Source organism: Phocoena phocoena, chromosome 2 (assembly GCF_963924675.1).
Source record: "Phocoena phocoena chromosome 2, mPhoPho1.1, whole genome shotgun sequence".
Classification (NCBI taxonomy): domain Eukaryota; kingdom Metazoa; phylum Chordata; class Mammalia; order Artiodactyla; family Phocoenidae; genus Phocoena; species Phocoena phocoena.
Genome location: NC_089220.1, coordinates 9942337 through 9970172, shown reverse-complemented (window position 1 = coordinate 9970172; position 27836 = coordinate 9942337). Strand labels below are relative to the sequence as shown.

The following is a 27836-nucleotide window of genomic DNA, read 5'->3' as shown; positions in this document are numbered from 1 at the left end:
TGATTTCTGTGTGCATGGAATATCTTTTTCCATCCCCTCACTTTCAGTCTGTACGTGTCCCTAGGTCTGAAGTCAGTCTCTTGTAGACAGCATATATATGGGTCGTGTTCTGACTTAATTTTCATCTTATAGTCATACATCTTTATGTGAAATGAATTGAATTATTAAATAGTTCAATGAATTATTAAATAAAATCAGGATTATTTTTTAGGTTTTTATAGGTCAGTAATTTCTAAGTTATCTTCTATAAAGTTTTCATGTTAAAAAAAAAAGTAGTCTACGAATTTGCATAAGAAATAGGTATCCTGGAATTCTAGGAAGACTACTGCCCTGATGCTTTATAACAACATCATGGAATCCGTGTATTGTTTATGCTATATCACCTATGCCACAGAACTTCTAAATGGGTATGAACGTGCCCCATTTACTAAATGGATGTGGACATCTGTTTGCAGCTAGTGTTGTTTCTGTCCATAAAGAAGCCACTGGCCTGTTTCTGTGGTAAAGTGGTGACAACACAGTTCTCCTGATGGTAGATGAATGTGTAGTCTCCCTTTTGGCCCAGAACACAAAATTATAAACAGTTAAGATTAGGGGAGAATCAGCATAAATTAAATGACCATGAATTTTATGTATGTTGTACACATATAGTATATAACAGCTGTATATCAAGCGGCAAGTGAAGTAATTTTAAGGGAACATAAATGTCTTCAAAACTATTTATCAAAAATATAACATGTTATGGGAAAAATGTTTTTCTTTTATTATTTTTATCTTTTTATAAAAGATTGAATAAAAAGCTTATTCTAGATTTTCAGCTATGTTTTTGGACATTATTGGTAGATCCTTCTTAAGTTCCTAGCCAATAGGGTGATCTCAAGATGGACAAGAGAGATTAGAACTAAAGATAAGTTATTTCCAGGAAAATTTTATCCACATTACCTGCTTTGGCTGAGCATCAATAGAAAACCTGTTATTTTGATGTAGCAGAAGTTTAAGGAGATGATTTTAAGTTAAAGACAAAGTAATTATTGTGAGGCATGGAGTGTAAAAAATAAATGAGAAATAAAAATAGCAAGCATGTTTCATAAGAAGTAGAGGAAAGCATTAAAAAAAAGATTAGGAAAGACCTAGTGCTAGATGACTGGGATCGAAAGAAGCATATGCTTGTATTTTAACTAAATCATGTTCTTTTCTAGTAAAAGTTCTACAGCAGCATATACACCTTCTGTCTCAGGGTTAACAAAGACTTCTGTGATTTCACTAACTGGTAAGTAGAAATCTGAGCTTTTCAAAAAATTGTTAAATTTAATAAAATATGATTTTCCTTAAATGGCCCATTTCTTTATTTCTAGATACAGTTTCCCTAAATTTATATCTTTATCAAATAGCAAAGAAATTAAACTTTTCCCTAGCAATTAAGAAGATGTTAACAATACTATTTTGTTTTCACTGTGTCAAGAGTCAGAGTTCAATATTTGCAAAAGAGGAAGAGGACAAAATAAGATGGGTTTTACCATGGTCTGAGGACGTGATGAGGCATAGACTAAAAGTTTTTGCAATAATTTTTAAGGAAGTTAAAAACAGCAGGGCTTCACTGTGGACCATATGCTGCTAAACAGTTACAATAGTATGTATTTGCAAGTTTATACCAGGTGTAAAGGGCCACATGATAAATATTTTGGGCTCTGTTGGCCAATTGGTTTCTGTCACAATTACTCAACTCTGGTGTGACAGAGTAAAAGCAGCCATAGACAACACATAACAAGTAGGTATGGCCTTTATTGGACACAGTATTATTGTGTCTCAGGGAACAGGGAGGCCTGAGGAGGCGAGAGATGGGGGAATGGCCAGTAAATGGAGCAATCAGAACAGACACAACATAAATTGATTAAGTTTGCCGTCTTTTTTTTTGACAAGTGTTCTTTTTTTAAGGGAACTTTATTTTTATTTATTTATTTATTTATTTATTTATTTATGGCTATGTTGGGTCTTCCTTGCTGTGTGGGCTTTCTTTAGTTGCGGTGAGCGGGGGCTACTCTTCATTGCAGCACGCAGGCTTACTGCGGTGGCTTCTCTTGTTGCGGAGCACGGGCTCTAGGCACGCGGGCTTCAGTAGTTGTGGCACGTGGGCTTCAGTAGTTGTGACATGCAGGCTTCAGTAGTTGTGGCTCACAGGCTCTAGAGCACAGGCTCAGTAGCTGTGGTGCACTGGCTTAGCTGCTTCGCGGCATGTGGGATCTTCCTGGACCAGGGCTCGAACCTGTGTCCCCTGCATTGGCAAGCGGATTCTTAACCACTGCACCACCAGGGGAGCCCAAGTTTTCCATCTTATGTGAGTGAGGTTCATGGTGCCACAAGACAATTGCAATAGTAACGTCAAAGATCATGATCACAGACCACCATAAATATAATAATAATGAAACAGTTGGAAATATTGTAAGAATTATCAAAATCTGACACGAAGACAAGAAGCGAGCAAATGCTGTTGGAAAAATGGTGCTGTTGGACTTGCTGGGCGCAGTGTTGCCACAAACCTTCAATTTATAAAAAATGCATTTTCTGTTCTATCTGCAGTAAAGTGAAGAGCAATAAAACAAGGTAGGCTTGTGTATAATATGTAGATTCTAAAACTTAACATCCAAAGCCTTAAATAAAAGCATGTCTCTCATAAGGGTAAATTATTTATTAAAATATTTGAAAAGTATTCTATCTTAAAATTTCGGTATTATTTTGGGGAGAGGGAATAGGTTGAATGAAATATCTCCTAGGTTTCTTGATTAGAAAAATGTGCTTATTACTTATTATTTATTACTTAATGAATTACAGACTGAGGAAAAAGTCACTATACAATTACATATCTGATCTACAAAGAGAAAATGGGAGCAAAATGTCTCTTAACAAATGTATTAAGTGTTCACAGAGAGAAGAGATTTTATTTACTTTCGTGGCTTAAGACGGGCTTTAGGATGATTATCGTTTGAGGTGAACCTTAAGGTACGCTAGGATTTTGACAGGCAGAGATGGGTATGGAATACCGTCCCATGCAGAGGACCTGTCAGAAGCAAAAGCTGACTGTTGTGTCTTCAGGGAGCGACAGCAGGCTGTTTGGCTGGAGCCCGGAGAGGGTGTAGCGGGAGTAGTGTTCAATAAAATAAAGGTAAGGTCAAGTGTAGAGCGGAAGATCTAACTGATGCTTTTTACTTAAGGTGAATCCATCAGTCATCAATTGCAGCATTCCAAAGCTATGTGGGCACCACAGACTGGGGGAAATGTAAAGGGAATTCTAGTAAGGATTCAGGGAAACACATTGCAATGTATCCATTTTTGGTGGGTATGAAAATTAGTGGAACCCCTTGGAAGCAGTTTGGTCAAGTTCATCAAGAATCCTAGTTTTAAAAAATAGTCTATGCCTCAAAAAATCCCATTTCTAGTGATCCGTCACGAAGTATAAATAAAACACACATAACGAGAAAAAATTTGTCACAGTGTTCCTCCTTGACGTGATGTGATGGAGATGCTACTTCACCTCCTCATCCTCCCTCAAACCCAGATCCCTAGTCTAATTGTGAGAAAAGCATCAGACAAATTCCAGTAGGGGCACATCCTACAGAATATTTGACCAGTACCCCTAAAAACTGTTAAGGTCATCAAAAGCAAGGAAAGGCTAAGAAACTGTCCCAGCCAAGGAGAGCCTAAGGAGACCTGACAAGTAAGTGTACTGTGGTGCCCTGGATGGGATCCTGAGACGGAAACAGACATTGAGTGAGACTGACAGAATCCAAACACACTGTGGATTTTTGTTAATAATGATGTGTCACCACTGGCTCACTAATTGTACCAAGTATAGTATGTAAATGTAAGGTGTTAATAATAGGGGAACTAGGTGAAAGGGGTAGGTGGGAATTCTTCATACTCTCTTCTCAATTTTTCTGTAAATCTAATACTTTAAAAAATTGTCTATTTAAAGATAACATTTAAAATAACTTCAAAGATTTTAAATGCTTAGGGATAAATTTAATAAAATGTGTGCTAAATGCACACTCAGAACTTCCAAAATGTTGCTGAAAGAAATTAAAGAAGACATAACTAAATGGAAAGTTGTACCATGTTTATGGATTAGAAAACGTAATATTGTTATGACGTCAGTTCATTTTAAATTGAGCCAGAGATTCAGTGCAATCCTGATAAAAATTTTGACAGTCTTTTTGAAATTTACTGTGTATTCAAATTCATAGAACTGAGTATTTTGAAAAAAATTAAAGTTAGAGAAGATCAGTTACCTGATTTCATCATTTACTACTACAGCTTCAGTACTCAAGACTGTGTGCCCTGCCCTGACATACATAGTCAGCTGAGTTTCAACAAAGGTGATGTGATTGTACTTTTTAAAATAATACTAGAAAAATTGGATATCCATAAAAAACCCAAAGAACTGAACCTCAATTCTTATCTCACAACTGTACACAAAATTAACTCAAAATGTATTCTAAACTTAAGCATAAAAGCTAAAGCTGATTTCTGAAGAAAATATAGAAGGAAGTCTTTGTGATTTTGGAATTGACAAAAGTTTTTCCAAACCATAAAGAAAAAAATTAACATATTGGACTTCATAAAAATGTAAAGTTTTAGCACTTTGAAATAGAGCATTAAAAAAATAAAAGGCAGGACACAGATTAGGAGAAAATATTCATATTACATATACCTGACAAAGGACTTGTATCCAGAATATACAAAGATCTTTTTTTTTAAGTTGAAGTATAGTTGATTTACAATATTGTGTTAATTTCAGGTGCACAGAAATCCAGTTATACACATATTCTGCCTCAGGTCCTCTTTCCTTATAGGTTATTACAGAATGCTGAGAATAGTTCCCTATGCTGTACAGTAGTTGCTCGTTGGTTATCTATTTTATTATTTATATAGCAGGGTGTATATGTTAATCCCAACCTCCTAATTTATCCCTCCCCCCCTTTTCCCGCCTTTCCCCTTTGGTAACCATAAGTTAGTTTTCTATGTCTGCGAGTCTCTTTCTACTTTGGAAATAAGTTCATTTGTATCTTTTTTTTTAGATTCCACATACAAGCAATATCATATGATATTTATCTTTCTTTGGCTTACTTCACTTATTATGATAATCTCTAGGTCCATCCATGTTGCTGCAAATGGCATTATTTTATTCTTTTTTTATGGCTGAGTAATATTCTATATTCCACCACATCTTCTCTATCCATTCCTCTGTTGATGGACATTTAGGTTGCTTCCATGTCTTGGCTCTTGTAAATAGTGCTGCAGTGAACATTGGGGTGCCTGTATCTTTTCGAATTACGGTTTTCTCTGGATATATGCCCAGGAGTGGGATTGCAGGACCATATGGTAGTTCTATTTTTAGTTTTAAGAATATACAAAGATCTTTAAAACAAATCAGGCAACTGATTTTAAAACGGGAAAAAATTTGAACACGCACTTCATGAAAGAAGATATACAAATAAGTAAGTAAAAAGATGCTTAAGATCAGTAACCATTAAGAAATGCAAATTAAAGCAATGAGTAACCCCCCCCACACACACACAAACACACAAGGAGATACTGCTTCACACCCACTAGAATGACTAAAAAGACTCACGATATCAAGTATGTGTGAGGAGGTGGAGAAACTTTCCAGGACTCTCACATGTTGCTGTTGGAAATGCAAAATGGTCTAATCACTTTGGACAGCAGGTTGGCAGTTCCTTATGAAGTTAAATATACACTTACTATGTGAGTCAGCAGTTCCATTCCAAGACTTTTACTGAAGGGAAATTAAAACATATGTCCATACACAGACTTGCACACAATTGTCCATAGCAGCTCTATTTGTAATAGATTACAAATTCTTTGGAAAAAAAATCATAATGTCTATCAATAGGAGAATGGATAGACAAATTTTGCCATGTCTGTGCAATGGGACTACCAGTCAGCAATAAAAAGGATGAAGTATTGATGTGGATGAATCGCAGCATAATTACGCTGCATGAAAGAAGGCAGACAAAAAAGCACACATACTGTATGATTCCATCTATACAGTATTCTATAAAATGCACACTAATCTGTAGTGACAGGAGGCAGGTCCGTGGTTGTCCGGAGTGGGGGAGGGGGGCGGAGGGAGGGATGACAAGGAGGCGGAACAAACATCCAGTGATGGGTGTGTTCACTCTTGATTGTGGTGATGGCTTCATGGGGGTATACAGATGTCAGAACCTTAAATTATACCTTAATAAAGTTGACTTTAAAAGAAGGGAAACAAAGTCGGTCATCATTAACCTTCTCTAAGGTTCGCACCTCTCTAAGTATATTCCATCTGGCTGACCGTACACGTATTACTTTCAGATGATTCATTCCGGACTCGTAATGCCGGCAGTGCTCCCAGTTCCTTTTCCTCTAATACTCCCCTGCCCAGCACCTCCCGAGGGACAGGTAACTCAGGTGATCCCAAGAGCAGTGGAAGTAAAGATACACAACCACGGAAGGCTACCTTGTAAGTAATCCAGTGATGTACTGCTAAGTGTTTTATTCTTTTCTCAGTGTACTTTCCTTCCCACTTAAATACTTACTTCTCCGAAGAATAGAAGATGTCTGTAACGAGGCAGTGTCATCAATTAAAAGGGATTATTATTATCACTGTTACGTCAGATACTTTATATAAGATAATTTATATGTGGCAAAGACATTGTAACCTTAGGAAGTTGACAAGAAACTTTAAGTGGTTCCCACTAATATCTGAAATCTGTTTATTTTTCTGCGAAATATTTGCATTCAGGAAATTTAGCTCTGAGAAGACTCTGAGTGTAATTGCATTCCTTTAAACAGCTAGCTTAAGGACACAGCATTTAACCACCCAGTGCTCAGGGGGATGGGTGTAACTGATGCCACTTAAGAGATATTACTGCAGCATATAATCCAGAGTTGTGGGTCCAATAAGCTAGAGATTCTACAGACAACATTTGTTCCTTAAAGTTATAAAGGTCATAAAGGGCCTCTATTCTCCTTTTCCCCTTGTGGTTCCTTTTTATGCACCATTTGGATCTTGTTTGAAATGTCGAAGCCTTTGTTTCTTTTAGGTTAAACATTTAAGAGGGTAGTGCCAAAAAAAAAATCTCCATAACGAGAGGTTGTATCCAGGTAGAAGTGATTCATCCAAAATACCCAAACTATAGTTAAACGTGTCCTCTTTCATATGGGACACGTGAATCTTCTGATTAGAAGAGAATTTAAACAGGATTCAGACTTCCTTTTAAACATATTTCACTTAATTCATGAATATTTTCTATTATTAACTTTCTGATGTGCATCTTTTTGCAGAAACTCCACACTGGAGTCCCATTTAGGAACTGAACTGTATTATAATTTGTTCAAAAATTTTAATTGGTCATTGGTGTATACAAATATAGATGTATTCAAAATTCATTTAGAACTTAGAAATACATTTATTGAATAGAGCTCAAGGAAAGAGTAGGACTACATAATAGAAAAAAGTAATAGTAAATAGAAAAAATAATATTGATAGTACAGGTTAGTAGTATTAATACAGAAGATATTTTTATTTACAGAGAATCTCTTAGCCATATAATTATTGCTCTAATGATTATACTGTGGGAGTTCCATTTAAAGTCTCAAAATAGAGGCAGGACAGGGTAATGGTCTATGGAGAGCACGGAGCTGGAGGCTCATGCCCTGGTTCCCGTGGCAGTTCCAGCGAGCACTCTGGGCCTCGGTGTGCCCGCGAAATGACAGGGCAAGGCTCACAGTTCATCCTCTGAGGCGCCTTCCATTCTGGCATCCTGAAATCCTTCCTCTCGATCACCCTTGACCCCCTTCCTGTCAGAAGATTGCCCTGGAATTCTTCTGTTGAAGAACACGTTTAATAACATCAGAATGCAATTCATTCTCTTTTCAACTTATCTTTCTAAATGCAATAGGCATTTTTGATAAGTAAAGACCATTGAAGCCTAATATATTTATACTAGCTCTCCTTTATTTCAGATTACTATCTTTATCTGTTTTTTCGTTGTTGAGTATGGTTTTCCTTTTTATTGACTGAATTTTCTCTTGCTCAATATTTGTAATACATAATTATATAAATAATCATATTATCAGATATATCTATAATTGATTGTTTTAAAAAATGAATCTAGAAACAAACACTCTGCTAACAAGTCACAGCAGTTTGTTTCTTCTTTTCTGAATGTTCTGAAGAAGGAGGAATATTGGTATCACAGCTGCTTTATTAATGTGTAACTGAATCTGCAGGTCCACAACTCTCTCTCCATGTTATGTGGTTCTAATTTGGACTTTCCCATGTATGCACACCGCCACATAACTGAAATAGGTGATTGATATCTACATTGGTCATGTTTCTGTGGAGTATTATCCACCATTCAGTGCCATGCCATATCCAAATGAAAATCTATCCTTTTTTTCTTAAAATAAACCTATGAAGTGATTTCAGAAACTATTAATTATCTCAGTTTTTGCTGCTCAAAAAAATTCTATGCAATACATTCTCCAGCTTTACAGTATCGTGGAGATGACACATCTGGTATTTAGGAATGTCAGTGTCTTAAAGGAAGTACGGAATGCATCATATCTTATGTCTTTCAAGGCCAGACAATTGATATATTTTTAGGCTGTGTTCATTTCCGTTATGGTTATAGAAAGTGAAAAACGTAGGAAAAGTATGAATTGAATTGAATGCTATGTTAGATGCACATAGGATTTAGTAGTTAAAGGTTATTCCAAGTGATCTTTAATATGTAATTCACCGTTCTCATATATTAGGTTTATTCAAAGTAGATTATATCTATTCTTTACTTTGTAAGCATTATATGGATAAAATTTTTCATGTTTTGTTTTCTTTTTTTTCTTTCCTTCTCCTTCTTCTCTCTCTCTTCTCTCTTTCATTCTTCTCTCTTTCTTTCCTCCTTTTGACAAAGAAAATCCAGAAAATCCAATCCTTAAATCATCTGCTTGAAGGAGGCAGAACAAAGACAACTGGAGATAACGTGATCGATGGACAAAAGCTAAAGCAATGGCTCGGGCTTTTTTTTTTTTTTTTTTTTTTTTTAATGAATGGGAAAGAGAGAGATACATAATGGCAGCTGATGTTGTTAAACGTTCCATGTTTGAAATTATATTCCCTAGGAGGTATAATATATATTTCTTGAATAATAATGTGGTTACAGAATTCCAATGTTATAGTGAAGTGTAGTGAAAAACAACTTTAGGTATGTGCTTTAACTACCGCTACAAAAGAGATAAGTCTGCATTTATTTGTGCAGGAAACCATCTATTTAATTGTTCTAGAGTTTAGCATTTACAAACTGAAAGGTCCAAATCAACTGAAATTGCCCCGCCTAGATAATCACTTGGAGGGGGGCTTGGGAGTAAGAATGACACTGCATTTTCTCACAAATCTCCAAGCCCAGCTGAAAAGTCACACTGAAACAGGGTACAAACAGCTGTCCGAAATTATATCAGTCCTACGATTGTGATGACAAGAGGTTGTACCTGGACATTCTGAAATTAAAATTTGGCAATGAAAATTCTACAAAGATTTCTGATAACTTTTAGCTACAACTACCTTAAAAATAACAGATTGATGATTTCCTTTATTTCCTAGAAGAATTTATTTTATAAATACTTTGTTTACATTTTAGATTGTATTTGTCCTTACTGAATTAAAAATGATGACTCTAGTTTGAATCAGCTGTTACTCCAAGCTATCATGCTTAAGCTATGTCAACAGCATATATTTGTACTAATGCTAATCTTTCCATCAACGTTTGCCTGTGGAATATATTCAGTTCTTAATTTTAAAAATGTCAGTTCTTGAGATATACTGTATGAAGCTATTGTCAGCTTCTCTATTTCAAAATGCAATCAGCATATAACTATTGATATTAGAAAATATTTGTTTTTTTAAAATATACTGATGTATGATAAAGATGATCTAATTTGTGGATGCATATGCGTGTGGTTACTTTTTATAATGTGAAATAATGAATTTACTCAAAATAAAACATAGGTTAATGAGATACCTGTGTTTGTGAAAAAAGTTTTAAATACTTTCCTACAGTTTTTATTCTGTAATTAAAGACAGTTCATTCTTAAGTAATGAACAAGAAAAGCGCACGGACGTCAACTATACATTACCCAGGGGACAGCTACTCAGTGTGAGGCTTTCATGCTGTTTGTTTCCCCCTTTCCTTACATATGGCCTCTTTTTTGGCTTTTTTTTTTTTTTTTTTTTTTTTTGCGGTACGCGGTCCTCTCACTGTTGTGGCCTCTCCGGTTGCGGAGCACAGGCTCCAGATGCTGCAGGCTCAGCGGCCATGGCTCACGGGCCCAGCCGCTCCGCGGCATGTGGGATCTTCCCGGACCGGGGCACGAACCCGCGTCCCCTGCATCGGCAGGCGGACTCTCAACCTCTGCGCCACCAGGGAAGCCCTATTTTGGCTATTTTTAGTGATTCTTCATATCTTTCATTTAAGCACAGTCAGGTAAATGGAATTGTTCAACCATTCATTTTGTCAGTAATTAAAAATTGAGTAGGTATGAGAAGCTTGACAGTACTGGTTAATTCATGCATTCTTTGTGGATTTCATTTAACTATTTTAGTGACGTCTCCTACTAACATCACTAACGTGGAACTGAATACATTATGATCTAGGAGACAGTATTGGGCGTATGTAATGGACCTCAGAACAGCGTCAGTTTTTCTAGTACTTTGATTCATAGTCCACGTTTTCTCTGTTACTTAAAAGAATGGAGAATTTCAGTTTATTTGTTCAAAAATAAATTTAGCAGAGTTAGGAACTTTTTATTTTCCACCATGCATGTGGGAGAAGAGGAAAACAATTTGACAGAGAAAAGTCACTACTGCTTACAGAGCTCAGAATTCTACAGAAGTCAGCTGCAGCCTTAGGCACTAAATTATCAATTAAGACAGTCAACGTTATGTTTGGAGGTTTCCTTTTTTTCCCACAGAACATGATAATTTCTAAAGTCGTTGAAATATTTGTTAAAACTATACTTCCAAAGACAGATACGTAAAAACAGTAAAAAACGAATTGGTGATAGTTATGAGAATCCACATATATCTCGATTTACACTAGAAACAAGACTGTTACTCTTATAAAAGTTCTTAGTTTAACAACTTATCAGATAGTTCCTTTAAACCAGTTGTGTGACAAGGAAAGATCTCCCTCCATCTGTAGCTGCAGAGAAATAGGGACATCTCTATCTGTTAATTATGGAAACTTGCAGTTTTAAGGACATGTTCCAAAATTTCACTAGTTAGCATTATAAGCAAAAAAATAGACCTGTAGAATCAACTTTACTGGCAGAAATGGAGAAGGCAAAAAGAATTTTACTTAATAGAGAGGAGCATATAGAGGTTTTCTTCCATAACCTCATACACATTTAAAAGTCATTTCCGTTACTTGATTTCCTGAGCTTTATAAAGACACCTTATTCTGGAGGAGTAAGTCCATTTTACCTGCAGTTAGTGGACATACGTGAAATATTTGAATTGAAATGGAACAGTCTCTCTAGCTTGGCCCTAGTGGTTTTACAGCGAAGATGAAATGAATTCAATGAAGTCAGTAATCTGGTCTCAGTTGTTATACAGCACGTGTGTGAGAGAGGGAGAGAGAGAGAGGGAGAGAGGGAGTGTGAGTGTGTGTGTGTGTGTGTAGGAACAGTTTTTAAAACCTGACACTTAAATATAGTGAAGCACTGCTACCATGCTCAGAATTTTCCCCCTCAGTTGAAACCTTGAATTTTTTTGTAAGATCAAGTACTTTTTCATTGGTCTGCATTTTTTCACCATGCATATATATTTAGAAAATCTGAAACCTAGTGTCCTTGGAGCTTCTTCAAGCATATGTGGGGAAATATTAATTTTTTATAGAGAATAGGGCCATTTTCTACCTTAAAGAGTAATGTCAGTTATCATTGTTATGCCAGCGTTGTTTTGTGCAACTATGTGCAGAGATGAGGGGAGAGTTTGATATGTATGTTCTATGAATCCTTTGATAATAATGAACCTTTTTTATAACTGGGTTTGGCCATATTTATTTCAGAGGGTATTGTGTTCTCATAGGCTTTCATTTTCAGATTTCATCTCTTAAAAATGGGTAATTTGAGCCCTCTCTTATTTCTCTTTCTGCTATGTTTCCATAAATGAACTTCATTAGTTGAATACTAACAGCTCACTGAAGGATGCCAACTGAAGTTAGTCGTCTGTTTTTGTTTCTTTCTGGGCTCTAGAGCCGCCTGGCTTACCAATGTCAGCTAGTGCCCTTGGAAGGGAATACAGGGATGAACTCATGTCCAGGTTTTAGAATGATGAAGAGTTAGTCTCTAGACCGCTGCTTACTATTACTACCTATTCACATTAAGTGCTATTTACATAACTCTGACTTATTCTAATAAGATGACTGATCTATACATTAATTTTAAGTATATTTAAATTGGATAGCAAACAGATAAAAACCCGACTAGGCCGTTAGTCAACATAGTTGACACTCCAAGATTAGTCAACTCAATTCACGGTTCTCTGAAATTACTCCTAAAATATTTTCTTGTCGATATAACAGAAAATGACTGGCTGAGAAAGTATTTGCTGTTTTTCTTTGAACCTTGGGACAAAGTCCATGCTTATATTCCGTCTAGCCACAGTGGGTAACTGAGAGGTGAGCACATGCTGCCTGTTGAAGTGGACGGACCCCGTCAGATGCTGTAGACAGAAAGGAGAGTGCAATGGGCTTGGGGACTGGAGTCAGGAGAGGCAGGCGTCTGACTCTGCCATTGCGCCATTGGGTGACGTTTTCCTTCCTCTGAGATGCCCTGTATGATTTAGCCATTAGATGCCGTAGGCACAGGGCCTCAAACCCACGATACTTTTAGGGGCCCATGAAGATGTTTTGCTTCTTGCAACAAGCAAGTTCCATACTTTGAATGCACTGGTATAAAGACAGATATAACCCAGAATATATTCATCTTTATACCAATGCAGTCATAAAATATAATTTCTATTATACGCACACACATATATATATATTTATTTTTACAGAGGGAGGAGCCTGTGAAGACAAAAGTACCTGGGGCCCACGAAAGCCATACTGCGGCCCTCTCTCCGGTTTCCCATTTCTTTGCTTTGTAAAACGAAGGTATTGAACTGGCTCCACGGAGTGGGTGGAGCCACATTGCAGCAGGACTGACCGCGGCTATTTTCTTCTAATTTTAGTCACCGAGAAATGATTCTATAGTAGGTTAAAAATAAAACACTAATTTGCATTAGGGAGAAGTAAAGAGAGCGAAGCTCATGACCCATGGAGAATGTGTACTTGTCTTCTTCCCAAAGGCTTCGTCTTGAAATAGAGTTCTGATCTACCATAGTTTTAAGTCCAGATACCAAGATGGTCTTTAGTCAATAACAAAGGCTCTTAGAAACAGGCTTAAAATACCAGACAGCTTGTACAAACATCTCCTTAAAATGAGTTTGAATTTAATACGCAGATTTATCTAAGGATGGCTCAAACTAGCATCTGAGGACAAGGGCGCGACACCCAGTGCCAGCGTCCTGTGTAAGTTCAGACACCTCAGAGCCAGCGTCTGCTGTGGCTCTAAGGACTCACGCATGTCATCAATCACAGGAGAGTCGGATTCACCACCCTGCCCAGAAATAGCACGATTCTGGAGGTTTCTTCATAGATGATGAAGTGAAACGGCCGGTCCACTTTGATGATGGGAGGCATGGAATAAGCAGTGATTTCTGACAGGGTTCCCGCCACCGCCTCTGTTCCTTCTTCATCCACCTCAATCATCGCTCTTTGTAAAACCTGGAAAAGGAAATACATGGAAGGCCGTTTGTGTGCCAGTGGAGATGAGGGAATTAATTGAGCCCCTGGACATTCTGTGTTATTGTCCTACCCACGGGGCCATGCTCTCGGGATTTAGTGCTACAGGACTCATCTGTGCAGAGAGGAATGGTCTGAGGTTGCCCCAGCGACTGCCTTAGAAGCCCACAAAATACCAGGAGACACCAGGAACCGATTGTGAAATTCATTCTGGGCAGGGACCTAGGGACTCTGTGGCTGGCCAGTTCATGCACACATGCATCAGATGAACAAATACTTATTTAGCATGTACTTTGTGCTACTGATTTTTGAGCCGAGCTGGTGTTCCTCCTGGAAGGTTTTCAAGCCGTCTGGAACCCCTGAGAACTTTGACCTTCCTTCTGGCAGGCTAGGTAGGGGCAGGGTTGTGGTTAGTCTTCCGTAGCAGCTTCCCAGCACCTGGTACTGCTCTGAAGTGGTCCATGGGGTAAGCCCCTGGGTCCCTGAAGTCGTCCTGAACTGTATTTAGGCCACCTGTTGTGTCTGAGAGGCCCTTTTGTCCAGGAACCTCATGTGATGTGAGTGACGGACCTGTATAATTATTATAAGAGGCGATAATGATAATACTCCCTACTGTTTTGTAGGGATATTTCAGACAGGGTTTCCACAAGGGGCGGGAAGTTAGCCAGATAACCTCTGGGGCTTTCTTTCATCTTTAAAGTGGTGCAGTTTCATGGAATTTTGAATGAATCTGTGAACCAGTTCCATTTTGGGATAAATTTCTCCTTGAGCACTGGGAGAGAAGAGAGAGAGCTCTGCGTAAGAGAGATTAAATTAGTTGAACAGATGTTTTAAAAAGTAGCTCCAAATTCTTAAAACATCCAACTTGGGTGCTGTTTCAATTCTTTTGGAATTTTAATCTAATTTTCTACTACAACCTGGCCTTTTATCAACGTTAAATGGTATGTAAAAATATTCGTGGGTTTGGGCCCCAGTGGAAGGTCCTGACTTACCTTGGATACTTTAAGATTTCTTTCAGTAACTGAGAGATCACTCAAGTCAGCCCAGGGTGAGAAGATTCTTCTGATTCCCATCTGTTTAAGCAGCTCGTGCATCTTATACTTCTGGTCTAACTTGAACTTTGGAAAGAAAACTTCCATTTTTCTGTGGTACAAGTACATATAATGGTGAACTGTAGACAAAAGCCATAGATTCTGAACACTAAAAAGGTCACACTTTCTTTTAACCTTCCCCCAAGCTTATTCCCACTAACAAGTCTCCCTCCGTTGACTAGAGCTCATTCTGTTCTTTTATAATGAATGGCCTGACTCAGAGAAGAGAGCTTCAGCTTCAGGGAACCAGTTTCATTTCCCAGCCAATGACTTGCATTCTCTTTAGCAAAGAATGCCACACTTTGTATCCATTTCCCTGGGTTTTGAAAACAACCCCAAACCAACCAAACAGCTGCTGCCATCAGTCCTACAGACTCCAGGCTGTTTTCAATACCCAGATTACAGAGACCCCCCCCCAGGATTTTATATATATAAAATATATATAAAATATAAAATATACATTCGCACAATGGTGTTTTTTGTTTAGAGAGATGAGTTCTGTGGCTCAAAAATAAAAAGAATGAAAACTACTAATTGGTACTAAATTAGTCTTAAAGAAGTCCCAATGTCTTAATCTGTGAAGTACAGCCAAAATACCAATACCAATTTCACAATGTTCTTCAGAGAAGTAAATGAAATAATATATGTTAAGCACCCAGAACGATGTCTCGTGTAGTTTCCTTTTGCTCCATTCATCACCCCCACCTCTCTCTCTCTGTCTCTCTCTTTCTCTCTGTCTCTCTGTCTCTGTCTCTGTCTCTGTCTCTGTCTCTCTCTCTCTCTCTCTCTCTCTCTCTCTCGGAGCTGGGCCAGGCTGTCGGGCTGGAATATAACTGAGGACATGACATGCCTTGGAGACTGATTTATAAATGTATCCCCACAAACATTTGTTGAAGGCTTATTATGTTTGAGTCCTATGCTAGGTTCTAAGGATTTGAAGGAAAAGAAGAAGAATGAAGATAAAATGAACACTGAAGATCTTTAGCTGGACTCCTCTCTGTGCCAAATGCTGGAGTGACAGGATTCCGGAGGCATCGCCGTGGACTCCTTACTGGCGCTGCCTTCCCCCCACCCCAGTAGGTGGATTAATTTATTCCACAAGCATTTGCGACCCTGCTCTGCTTCCAACCCTGCTCTCTGCACGCGGCCCCCGCCCCCGGTCGTCTCAGTCAGTCTCATGGTTCCATTTACGTGCTGCTGACTCCCCAGCCTGGACCTCACCCTGCACCCCAGATCTAGCTGCCTTCCTGACATCTCCGCCTGGATGTCTAATAGGTATTTCTGATCCAGATGTTTCCGACTGAACTTTGGAACTTACCTCTCGGCGTGTTCCTCCTACGGTCTCCCCTTTCAGTAAATGGCAAATCCTTCCTTCCCGTTGCTAAGGCCAAAAACTTTGCCTTCACCTTTGACTTTCTTTCCCTCTCTGTCACCCACATCCAGTCCGTTAGCCAACCCTGTCACCTCCGGCTTCGTCACAGATCCAGGACCCCACTGCTCCTCGTTACTTCCACTGCCGCCACCTGCCGAGCATCCTGGCCTAGGTGGCTGCGCTGACCTCCTGGCTGGTCCCCTTGCCCCTCCCACATACCCCTAGTGTCTCTTCTCAGCACAGGCCATACTGCTCCTCTGCTTGGCTCCAGTGGCTTCTCGTCTCCCTTGGCAAAAGCCCAAGTCTTTTCCGGGACCAGTAACGTATGGTCCCAGGTGACACCTGCTGGCTCCTCTGCGACCTTATCTGCTTGCTGGAGCCTCACTGGCTTCCTCGCTCTTCCTGGAATCCAGTAAGCACAGTCCCGTCCCAGCACTTTCCCACTTCTGCCTGTACCTCTTCTCTCCCCCAGCGTACCTTCAGAATCCTCCTTCCTCTTAAGTGTTCGCTTACTGCTACCTTCTTGGCCAGGCCTTCCCTGACCCCCACCTGCACCCTGCTGGTGCCCTCATCACTAGAACGTGAGCTCTGCGAGGGCTAGCATCGTGCATGCGTCCCAGTGCCTGGCACGTGGGAGAAACTTGATAAGGGCTGGCCGAGTGAATGAACGAGCCAGGCGCTGGGATAGATGCTGATAGAGGGGGAAACAGGACAAACGCGGCCCCTGCCATCGGGGAGCCCGCAGCGGGCTGGACTGGGACGGGCACGGAACGAAATTGTGGGTGCCCGTAGGGAGGGGCCAGCTGAGCTGGAGTAGGGCGATGAGGGAGCTGTACCTGGTTTTCATGTTCCTGAGCCACGTGTCCACCAAATCTGTGGTCAAGTAGTCCTCGAGGGCCAGGTGGTCACCTATCCTTCCCATGAGGACCACCAGCATGGTGGCATTTCCTCGGTAGGGCAGTTTGAGGACGTGGCAACGAAAATTCTTGTCAAAAGTGGAGGCAAACTTGCCTGCCCTGTACATCATGGGCACCTTGACTGCCTTGTACTTGTCCAGGTAGAAAGTGTCTGTCTCGGTGAGGACAGGGTCAAAAGGGGTCAGCCATTTCCCTGAACAGGTAAGAAAGAAACTCGTTGCAGAAACCGCCCTCCTCGAAAGCATCGTTCTTGCTAAAGTAATAAAGGGCCAGTGTTCTATCCCCCTTTCTGCCCAACTAGGAAAGGCATCCTTGTCAGGTTTGTTTTGACCGCAGCTCAGGCGGCCAAAATAAATTCCCCAAAGATCAGCCTTTCGCAGGCTTCTTTCCCAGCTGGCAAAACCTGGATCCATCCAGAGGCCCTGTTGGAATCACACACAAAAGCACGGAGATATCTCCTAATGACCGCTCCCCCCCACCATTCCCTCATTGTTCTGGACAAAACACTGGGTGTTTTGAGTGAACTTTTGTTCGAGTGAACAAAAGTCACTCATTCCAGCTGGAGCCCAAAGGACCCACCTTCTTCTACACTCGCTCCCTTGTGGTTGGTTAGCTCCAGCCTAGAGAAGACTTAAGGCCTGTCCCCAGCCCTGTCTGCAGGAGGGGCCCTCTGACTGCCACTTTGTCTAGTGCACACCATGTGCAAACAGAGGCCACCGTGGCAAAAGTGATGACATTCCCGCACATCCTGTGCTCGGTGAGGCTCTGAGGGCAGGGGCCCCTGGCTGACAAAGAGCCACGCGACCCAGAGGAGGCTGCCGGAGTGTGGGCCCATGACTCTACACACTGATAGTCTGTCTGGCCTGGCTGACTGGAAGCATGTCCTCCTCCCAGACTTTGCAAGTCCCCTAGTGTCACCTTCCTGCTACAACTGTGGCCACACCAGTCCAGTCCTCCACGAGAGAGGCAGGATGGAAAGGACCCGGGCTGAGCGTGTCAGGAGGCCCTCGTCTGAGTTTGGCCTCTGCCGTTTACCATGTGATCTCTCTGAGCCTCAGTTCATCTCTATGGTAGGTGGGAGTGTGCATTTTCTATATTGAGAATACGAGGACAAGGGCCTTTGTCACTTGCCCCAGGTCACAAAAGTAGAGCGTGAAAGAGCAAAGATGCAACCCTAAATCTCTCAGATGATATGCCTTTTTAAAAAAAAAAAATGACCCAGAGGGTTCCGCGTGTCAGAATGTCAGAGGAGAGCTGTGTAGACGTGCTTAGAAGACTTAAGCCCTGCAAACACCTGGGCCCCCAGGGCAGGGGCATCAAGTGAAAACATTGTCTGGCACTGTGCCTGGTATGTCCTACATGTGTTTCACTCTGTAAAACCTGAGAACAGCATGTTCCTAGGAGATCATTTGGCGTCGACCATACACAGGCCCAGCAGGAAAGGAAGAGGCAGGCGAAGAGAGAGCCATGGCTCTGGGAGAGCAGGACATTATCAAAGTACCTTTGAGCAAGATGTAATCCACAAGAATTAATTTGGTGTCGGGATTAATCTCATCAAAGAGTTTGGGAATTTTCCCCTGAGTCTCTTTGCTAATGTGATGATTCATGAGCCCTTGGGCCTGGGATGCGTTGCGAAAATTTATAGTCACACACTCCATATCGAAATACCTCTTGGAGAAATTGAGGAAGGTCTCTTTGACATCAAAGTCCTCGTGGATGAAGGCAAAACTCCCCTGGGTCAGGCCCAGCTCTGGGTTGTGGGAGAGGCTTTCTCGGAGCTGCTTGAAGAGGGCAGGCAGGCGCGGGGGCCGGGTCTGGTTCACTGCGGGCAGGGTCTGATTCAGGGCCTGCAGGCGGAGCCCCGTCTCCAGCTGGGCCCTGCTCTGTCCCCTGGCCCCCAGGGTCAAGGCTGCCATGGCCCAGGCCAGGCCGAGCGGGGAGAAGACCACGTTGCCGTCATGCCTCATGGAGATCTTACGAAGCAGGCTGAACCCCAAGTTGGAGGTCTCCCCAGAGAGCTCCTGCCAGTCGGCCGTCAGCCAGGGGGGGCCCTCGTCCTCCTGCAGGACCCGCACCCCCTCGCTGCTCTCGGTCTGGGCCCTGGGGGTCGGCAGAGTCTCCAGTCCTGCCTGGGCCTCTGGTGAGCGGGGACCAGGGGTGGAACCGGGTACCAGCCACACCTGGGCCAGGAGGCAGGGCAGCAGGAGGCTCAGCATCGCCTGCATCTGGGCAGCGTGGAGGCCCGGGAGGCTTCCCTTTGGCAACAAGGCTTCCTCGGGAGAAAAGAGGGCAGAGCTCAATTTTAACGGCTGATGCACACCTCCTCCCTGTGTCCCGGTACAGCTCCTCCAGGGACCCGCTTCCTCCCTGGGGGACGGGGCTTAGCTCCCCGAGCCCTGCCTCGGGGACACCCTGAGCAAGTTGGGGTCCCATTTGTCACCTGAGTCGGGGGCGCATTATTTCACAGGGTGAAACCGCCTCGGGTTTCCATCCAGGGCCGCGCCCTCGGGCAGCTCCTAGTCTCCCCCAGCTTTCCCCAGTCATCCCACTTCCTCCAGTGGGGTGGCAGGCAGCCAAGAAGAGGGGGATGGAAGAGGAGGCAGTCTGGGTGCCCGGCCTCACTGGGTGCTGTCACAGCAGTGGCCGGAGTCAGGAGGTCTTCCCAGGCTTTTACTGGTCTGCTTCGTGCACTGCCCTTGACCGCTAGACGATACGGCAGCCCGTCCAAGCTGAGCTGCGGGGACCTGGACCTGGGGACATGTTTGCCTGGGGACTTGGAGGGTCTGGGTGGCCATCGGAGCGGGGCAGGGGGAAATGCTGAGTTTGCCTGATTCGGTGGTGGGATCCCCCCTGCAGCTCCCCTAGGGCACTCCACCCAGCCCTGGGGCCCAGTTACAGAACTCCTCTTAGGAGCTCCCGCCTTCACTCTCCCTGGAGCTCCCCAGCACAGAGACAGATAACAAGCTGCCTCACACCGAGCCTGGGCTAAAGCTCCACTTGGACGGTCTCATCTCATCCTCACTGTGACCTGTGAAGTGTGTCCTCCTCTCACTGCCCCGAGGCTGCCTATTCTAGTGGGGCCAGCCTTCCAGCACAGGCAGTGGGTCTCCAAACGCCGCACTCGCCACCACTGCCCCCCCTCTGGCCTCCCTCACATCCTTGGGCACCGAGCCTGGTTCCTGAGCACCTGTACAGTTTCCATCTGAATAAACTGTGCGCTGGGCTGTGCCACCTGCCTGCCTCCACACACGGTTCCTGGTGCTCAGATGACACCCCCAAGCCTGTGTCCCAGAGGCTGTCTGGAAGGTCACCAGGATGCACCCTCACCCTCTTCTGCCCACTGGACCCACTGCCCCAATGCGCGCGGGGCAGGCGAGGCCGCAGACCTCACGGGAGCTCCCAGAGACTCTCATTCTCAGGCCACCTGTAGCAAAATGCGGCGACAGGGTGAGGTTCCCAGGCCTCTTCTCCCCGCCGCAGGGGAATGTGTCCTCGCCTGTGCCTGCTACAAAGTGACCCCTGGCCCCAGGACTCAGTGTGTCGCTCTTTGCTTTTGCTAAAGGGCGCCATAGAATCCGGGGCCTCATTCCTTCCACAGCTTCAGTGGCGTGACCTTACTCAGTGAAATATTCCTGCTGTTTTCTAGCTGTCAGCGTTTAGGAAACTCTGTCTGATTCTAGACGGCAAGCCTGCATTCAGTAGGTCACGCCGGCACTGCACATGCTGGGTGAGTACCTCCTGGAATGTACCAAACGCACCCAGGTTCTTGCCTTCATTATATCACAGGATATAGCACGCCTTTGTAAATTAACCCCACAGCGGGACACTCCCAAATTCAGAATCACTTCTGTCTCTGACAGCCATCAGGAAATGATCCCAGCACAGCAAATAGATGTCACCCCTTTTGACTGCTAAGTCTTTCCTCGAAGCTCCACCTTCAGTCTGGAGTGGCAGCCAGGGAATACACTGGGCGGCCCTGCACGCTGCTTACCCGGCAGTCCCATGCATCCCCTAGGGTCTTTGTTCATCTACAGAACAGGACAGAATCTGTGTGCAGGGGGCATCCCCTCAAACACCAGGGTGCGGCCGAGGATGCCATGAGTGAAAAAGAATGGAGGACACCTGATTCAGAATGGAGTCAGGAAGCCATGCAGGGTGGGCGCTCATGCATTCCAGCTCATCTCAATATTCATGATCAGCAGGAAGAAGGAAGCTTTCCGCACACCTTAGTAACGGCAAACTGCCCACGCTTGCTGCCAACGAGAAGCCACCATGACTCTGAACTCCCATTCTCCTCCAATGGGCTTTGGTTCAAAACAACACTCCCCAGCTTCCTCCCTGAACCTAATAAAAGCCAACCTCGCCTTTGTCTCTTTGGGACTTGCCTATGGTTTGCCATAGTTTGTTGGTCCCGAATTGCAATTCCTCTGCTATTCCTGAATCAATTCATCTTCGCTTAATCGTAACTGCCATTAATTTTGTTTAAGGATGACACAAGGATACAGCATCCTAAATTGAACCCAAGCAGTAAGAAATCAACCCCTTACCCACCACTTCTCAGCCCTGAATAGACCTGGAGCAGCAGCTCGACCCCCAGATCTGGAAGCAGGGGAAAGTCTCTTGCCTGGGCAGACAGGTCCCTGGGAAGAAGGCCAGGGAGTTGTGTGGGGCTTGCACAGTGAGTGTGGCGGGCCTGAAATCTCAAGCCTTAAAAGCCTCTTCCTGGGGACTTCCTTGGTGGCGCAGTGGTTAAGACTCCATGCTCCCGATGCAGGGGCCTGGGTTCCATCCCTGGTCAGGGAACTAGATCCCACATGCATGCCACAACTAAGAGTTCATGCCATAACTAAGGAGCCTGCCTGCCACAACTAAGATCCAGTGCAACCAAATAAATCTTTTTTAAAAAATTTAAAAAAAGAAGCCCTTATGTTAAAAAAAAAAAAAAAAAAAAGCCTCTTCCTCTGGCCTCCTGCCGAGGAAGCCCCCTATGTCTACAACACGCCTCTTACCTCCCACCCGCACCTTATCCAGTCCGGGAATGAGGGCTCGGCACTGCCTAGCTTCCCACCCCCTTCCCTTGAAACCCGCTCAGAGAGGACAAGAAGGTCTTCTCTCCCCATTCCTCACTAGGCAGACACTGTGAAGGCCTCCCTTTAATCCGCTGCCTCTTACCAGTGAGGTGCCGCCAGGTGCCTGGGGAGGTCCTTCATTCAGGGCAAAGACAGAAGCTTAGGGCTTACAGCCGAAGGCGTGTAGCAAATATTTGCTCTTCCAAAGTGTGACCCCCGGGGGACTGTTACTGATTAACATCCCGCTTGGAGATGGTGGCATTTCTGGAAAAGCCAAGATGGAGAGGTAGGCTTCCCATAATCCCCAGCTGCCCCTGCTGGTCTCGGAGAGACAGCAGCGAGTGGTGGCCTGAAGCAGGATCTCAGTTCCCTGCCCAGGAACTGAACCAGGGCAGCCTGGGTGAAAAACCAGGAATCCTAGCCACTAGACCACCAGGGACTAGAGGCTAGAAGCAGGGGGCTCTTGCCCCATTTGAAAAATGAATTTCTCAAGGAGGCGAAAACAGGTACAAAGTTTATTGTCAGAGACACAGCATAACATGTGGGAGAGCACACAGAGAAGCAGTTTATTTAAGACAGGAGCAAGGCAGAGATACACACCTGGAGAGAAGGAGTGTGGACGCCCTCCCTAATGAGGACGATGCAGTAAAGAGGTGATTCAAATCACTTATATAGGACAGTTCTTCCGGCTCTTTGTTTACCTGGTTTCTTTTTTCACACCTGCCCTGCCCTAGAACCCTCCCCAACAGGCGCGCACCGCTTTGTGCTAAGATGGATTCCAGCGCAGAGGCCTGTGGGTGCATGTCCACACTTCGTATGGGGTGGCTCCCCCTCCCTTTTGATTCCCAAAGAGCCTTCCTGCACATGCGCAGAAAGGGAGGTTTCCTTGACCTCAGGAGTGGTCATTTATCTCTTTTCTCCAGCAGAGCTCAGCTCCTGCCACTAACGTCGTCCTTGGAGTGTCTGGGGGAAAACAAAGCTTCAGTTTTACTCTGCTTGACAAACACCAGCTGTCCGGCCCAGGGGCCCATCCACCTCCTACCTCCCTGCAACCCTGACTCTGAGGGCAATTCCTCCACGAGAATCTACATCTCAATCCAGGCAGTGCCCTAGTAAGATCCAGCTCCTTGCGGGATGCAGCTGCTACAGGCACTGAACACCTCATGTGAAGGGAGGGCTGGATCCCACAGAGGCCTCCTGGGTCCCCAACCCAAGGCTGTTGGTGGGGGGGGGTGGCGGGGGCAGAGATGATTGAGACCTGGTGCCTCCCCACCAAGGAACTTTCAGTCCAGTAGGAGAGACAGACTGGTAAACTACCACCAGCCATACAGAGCCTATTTCAAGGTCAACTTACAGCTTCACCAGGTTGATGGACTTGTGAGACTGGAATCCTCAAATACCCAAAGGCGAGGCTAATGTAGACCCTTTAAGACAAAATCTCGCAGACCTATTAGACTCTCCTGTTTATAATATAAATATTTTATGTGCCTCTTACTACCCTGAAGTGAAATTTGTAGTTAATAGAACCTACCCACAAAAGTTAAAAAATAACAATAATGCTTTATAATATGGAGGGGAAAAAAGGAAACTATAAGAAAATAATGTTTCTTTTAGTATGTAAATGCTCTGGCATAACTACACTAGAAGAGGCAGCGAGGCCATCAGATGTGGGACAAGTTGGAGAGCTCCCTATATCCTGCACACCTGCGTATTGGCCATTCCACTCTACAGCCAGAGTCACTTCCAGTGATGAGGTTTTCTGCAACGGTGAGTCATGTTCAGAGCCTGAAAAACAAAGTATAAATCTTCCTCTGATTTGTCTTCGTAGAAAATTCAGTGGGAATTAAAACCTTGGGGGGAAATGGTGTTTTTATATGAAATAAAACACCCGTGGGACTGTGAGAGTCTAGACTCAGATCATTTATAAAATGGGTTTTCACCCGTATGGACTTGCAGTGGGACACTGGAGTCACGTGGGACCTGGGTCGCTTCACTGTGATGGACAGGCCTACATGTTCCAGTACGTCTGGCATCTCTGGCCCTCACTCACTAAGTGCCGACATCGCCCCTCCAAATCCTTGTGGAAATCAGAAGTGCCCCACCAAACTTCCAGAGTATTCCTTTGAGGCAGTACCTGCTCTGTTGAGAATGACTGCCTGAAGAAGTCAAAGTGAGGGGAGGAGACGGACGAGGCTGGACGGCGGGGGTTCTTGGGTCAGACAGCATGGGAGTTGATCTCAGGGTGTCAGCGGCGAGAGGTGGCTTGTAAGCGAGATCTTAGTTCCCTGCCCAGGAATTGAACCTGGGCCACCTGGGTGAAAACCAGGAATCCTAACTGCTAGACCACCAGGGGCTAGCGGCTAGGAGCAGAGCCCTGGCTCTTGTCTTCTTTGAAGACAAGAATTTTACAAAAAGACCGAGGCTGTAAAACAGGCACAGAGTTTATTAGAAGCACAGCACGTGTCGGGGAGCACACAGAGAAGCAGTTTGTTTAAGACAGAAGCAAAGCAAAGCTACACACCCGGAGAGGGGTATGGGCCTCCTCACTAATGAGTGCTCAAGTGGTTGTTTAAATCGCTTACATAGGGGCCGTCTTCTGGGTCTCTGTTTTCCTTCGGCCAATCATCTTGCTTCATTTCCCATATCTGATCTGACCCAGGGCCTTACGCAATATGTGCGTGCATCTTTTAGCCAAGATGGATTCCAGCACGAGGGTCTCTGGGAGATGGACACACATATTATGGGATAGTGACCCCTCCCTTTTTGACCTTTGAGAAGCTTTTCTGTGCATGTGCAGTCGGGGAGGTCTCCTTGACCTCAAGAATGAAAGATGTGGTCATCTTATCTTTTTACTCAAGCAGAGCTTAGCTCCTCTCAGCTCCTGCCGTCCATGTTTTCCTTGCTATGTCAGGGGGAGACAAGCTCCAAGTTGCTCAGCCTGACAGACTCCAGCTGCCGAGCCCAGGGGCCCTTCTACCCCCTGCTCAGCGTCAGCCTTGCCTTCGCATCCCTGGACTTCTGCAGCTGAGTGGTGGCTGCAGTGGGCCGCCAGGAGGCAGCGGCTGCTTCCTCCCGGCTGGGGGAGTGTCAGCTGGGCCAGATGTCTGGGAGGAACCAGTGAGCATGGAGGCTGCGGAGCACGGCGTTCATGGGGGCTTCCGAGGTGCCATAAAAGTCATCGTGGAGCATTTGACCATCTGGGATGATTTTAAAACTGCTGACATTATTTCAGAAATGGATCTTTAAAAGGATGGCAGCAGAATGCGTTGGAAAGAGTGTAAGGGCCTGTCAGACACCCTGGGCTTGAATCCCAAGTCCTTCAAATTCCTAGCTGCTGGACCTTGGGAATGTAACCTAACCTCTCTGAACTTGCTTTTCCTTTTCCATAAAATGGCCCAAACTGTGCCTCTGGCCCACGAGTATCTCAGCAGCACCCAGGAACCCGGAAGTCATTGGGTAACACTGTTTCTAAGGCGGTGGGTCCTGGCTCTCAGGAAGGGTGGCTCGGAAGTTCTCTAGCTTCAGCGAGGATGTGCCCTGCACTGCTCCCAGCAGGTCAAGCTCAATGCCTGCCCCTGTACTGTGAGTTCTTTCACCAGCCGTGTGACCCTGAACAAGCTCCTTAACCTCTTCTTGCCTCAGTTTCCTGATCTGTAAAATGGGGCTGCCAGGGCTGCGCTGTTAGGACTGTCGTGAGGCTTAAATGAAGTAGTGCCTGTAAAGAGCTTGGTACCCGGTAGGAAGAGCTAATGAATGGTATTTGTTCTGTGATCTTAGAGCCAGAATGAACCTCACAGGTAAGCCGAGACCCTGGATTTGGACTTGACAGAGGAGGAGCTGCAGGTCCACAACCATTAAGGCCCTTCCTGCCCGTGTTGGTGCCAGAATAGAACCAGGCCACCTGACTTCCCCTTTGCATTTGATTTCAGCTCATCACCAGCCTGTGTAGAGAGAGATTGGGAAAGATCTGATAGGAAGGCGTGTGTTGACCAGAGTCACCTCGTGGGAGACAGTACAATCCTTCCCAGAACTCCCTGCAGGCAGGAAGCACAATACTTCCAAAAGCCACCCCAGAACGGGGGGGTCCAGAGGCTTCTGAAGCAAATTTGTCCTGGAACCCAAGGGGCTAAATGTCTGAAAAACAACTAGAGCTAGTTATTGGCAGAACCAGGCCAGGAAGCAGAGAAACAGAGAGAAATCAGGACACAGAGAGAACGGCAGTTGGTTTGCTCTACGTGGATGAGATCAAGAGGAAAGCTTGGGCGGGTCCGAGGTGCAGAGGTAGAAAAGCAAAAGCTTCTCAAATCCTTGCGACACGCACACGTGTGGGACAAATGGCTCGCTGTTTGCCAAGCAGCCTCTCTCTCTCCCTTCCCCATGGGCCTGCTTTTTTGTAATTTACTTTTATTTTTAGTTTATTTTTGGTTGCGTCAGGTCTTAGTTGTGGCTCGCGGGATCTTCGTTGCAGCATGCGTGCTCTTCACTGGCACGGGCTTCTCTCTAGTTGCGGTGTGTGGGTTTTCTCTCTCTAGTGGTGGTCTGCAGGCTCCAGAGCACGTGGGCTCTGTCGTTTGCAGCACGTGGGCTTTCTCATTAAGGCGCGTGAGCTCAGTAGTTGTGGCACACAGGCTTAGTTGCCCTACAGCATGTGGGATCTTAGTTCCCCGACCAGGGATCGAACCATGTCCCCTACAATGGAAGGTGGATTCTCTACCACTGGACCACCAGGGAAGCGCCCGCCACGGGCCTTCTGATTCCCTGTTCCTGATCCAGGCTTCCTCCACCCTGGCTCACCGGGCTCCAGTGACACCTAACAAGATTGCTGATTGATCCCTTCTGTCCCCAGCGGTGCAAAGCTGATGGCCCAGGCAAGTTCGCTATGGTTGCCCTGAGAAGATGTGCTCAGGGCACTGGTCAGCGAGGTGGGGATAACTTCTGGGTAACTAGGGGTTTGACTAGTTAGCACCTAACAAAGCTTTCTTTCCTTGAGATGGACCCTTTGAGTGAGAGGGACATGATAATTAGTTTTCTTTAATGGGTATAAAGAAACAGATGCTCCGAGAGGTCAGTTAACCTGCTCAAAAACACAGAGCTTGAATTTGAACCCAGACCTCTGGTTCCCAAGGCAGTTAACCACGTAGCGTGACAGCAGGTTTTCACTAAGATGGTCCTTCTACTTGGGGGGTTATGTCCTTTCCCTATCTTTCTTTTGTGCTGCGGGTCATTATTTATTTATTTCAGTTTTTAACTTAAAAAAATTAATTTTAAATAATTTCAAACTTAAAACTGCAAGAGTAGTTACAAAGAAATTCTATAGCCCTTTACCCAGATTCGCTAATTTTGAAGCATTTTCCACGTTTTACAATCCTGTTCTCTCTCTATACCCATATCTATATATGTATGCACAGGTGCAAGGTGTGTGTACGCAGGCACGCACACACATGCTATCTTATTCGGAACCATTTGAGCTGATAAGGTAATCCCAA

The 27836-nt window shown here is 44.4% G+C and overlaps 2 protein-coding genes across 2 annotated transcripts in view; one reads left to right on the top strand and one right to left on the bottom strand.

The window, feature by feature from the left end:
- PPP4R4 (protein phosphatase 4 regulatory subunit 4) overlaps positions 1-8997 on the top strand; it is a 115672-nt gene extending 106675 nt beyond the window's left edge. Inside the window, exons 23-25 of the mRNA XM_065872289.1 lie at positions 1200-1270; positions 6370-6517; positions 8973-8997. Of these exons, the coding sequence (XP_065728361.1) occupies positions 1200-1270; positions 6370-6517; positions 8973-8997 (244 nt within the window). The remainder of the gene's footprint in view (positions 1-1199; positions 1271-6369; positions 6518-8972) is intronic.
- Positions 8998-13499: 4502 nt separating this feature from the next.
- On the bottom strand, positions 13500-22492 carry SERPINA10 (serpin family A member 10). Its single transcript, XM_065872458.1, has 5 exons — positions 22454-22492; positions 18783-19554; positions 17201-17474; positions 14894-15044; positions 13500-13883 (listed from the first exon to the last, which is right to left on the bottom strand). The coding sequence occupies exons 2-5, from the start codon at positions 19504-19506 to the stop codon at positions 13692-13694; spliced, it is 1341 nt and encodes a 446-aa protein (XP_065728530.1). The 5' UTR covers positions 19507-19554; positions 22454-22492; the 3' UTR covers positions 13500-13691.
- Between the last annotated feature and the right edge of the window lie 5344 nt (positions 22493-27836).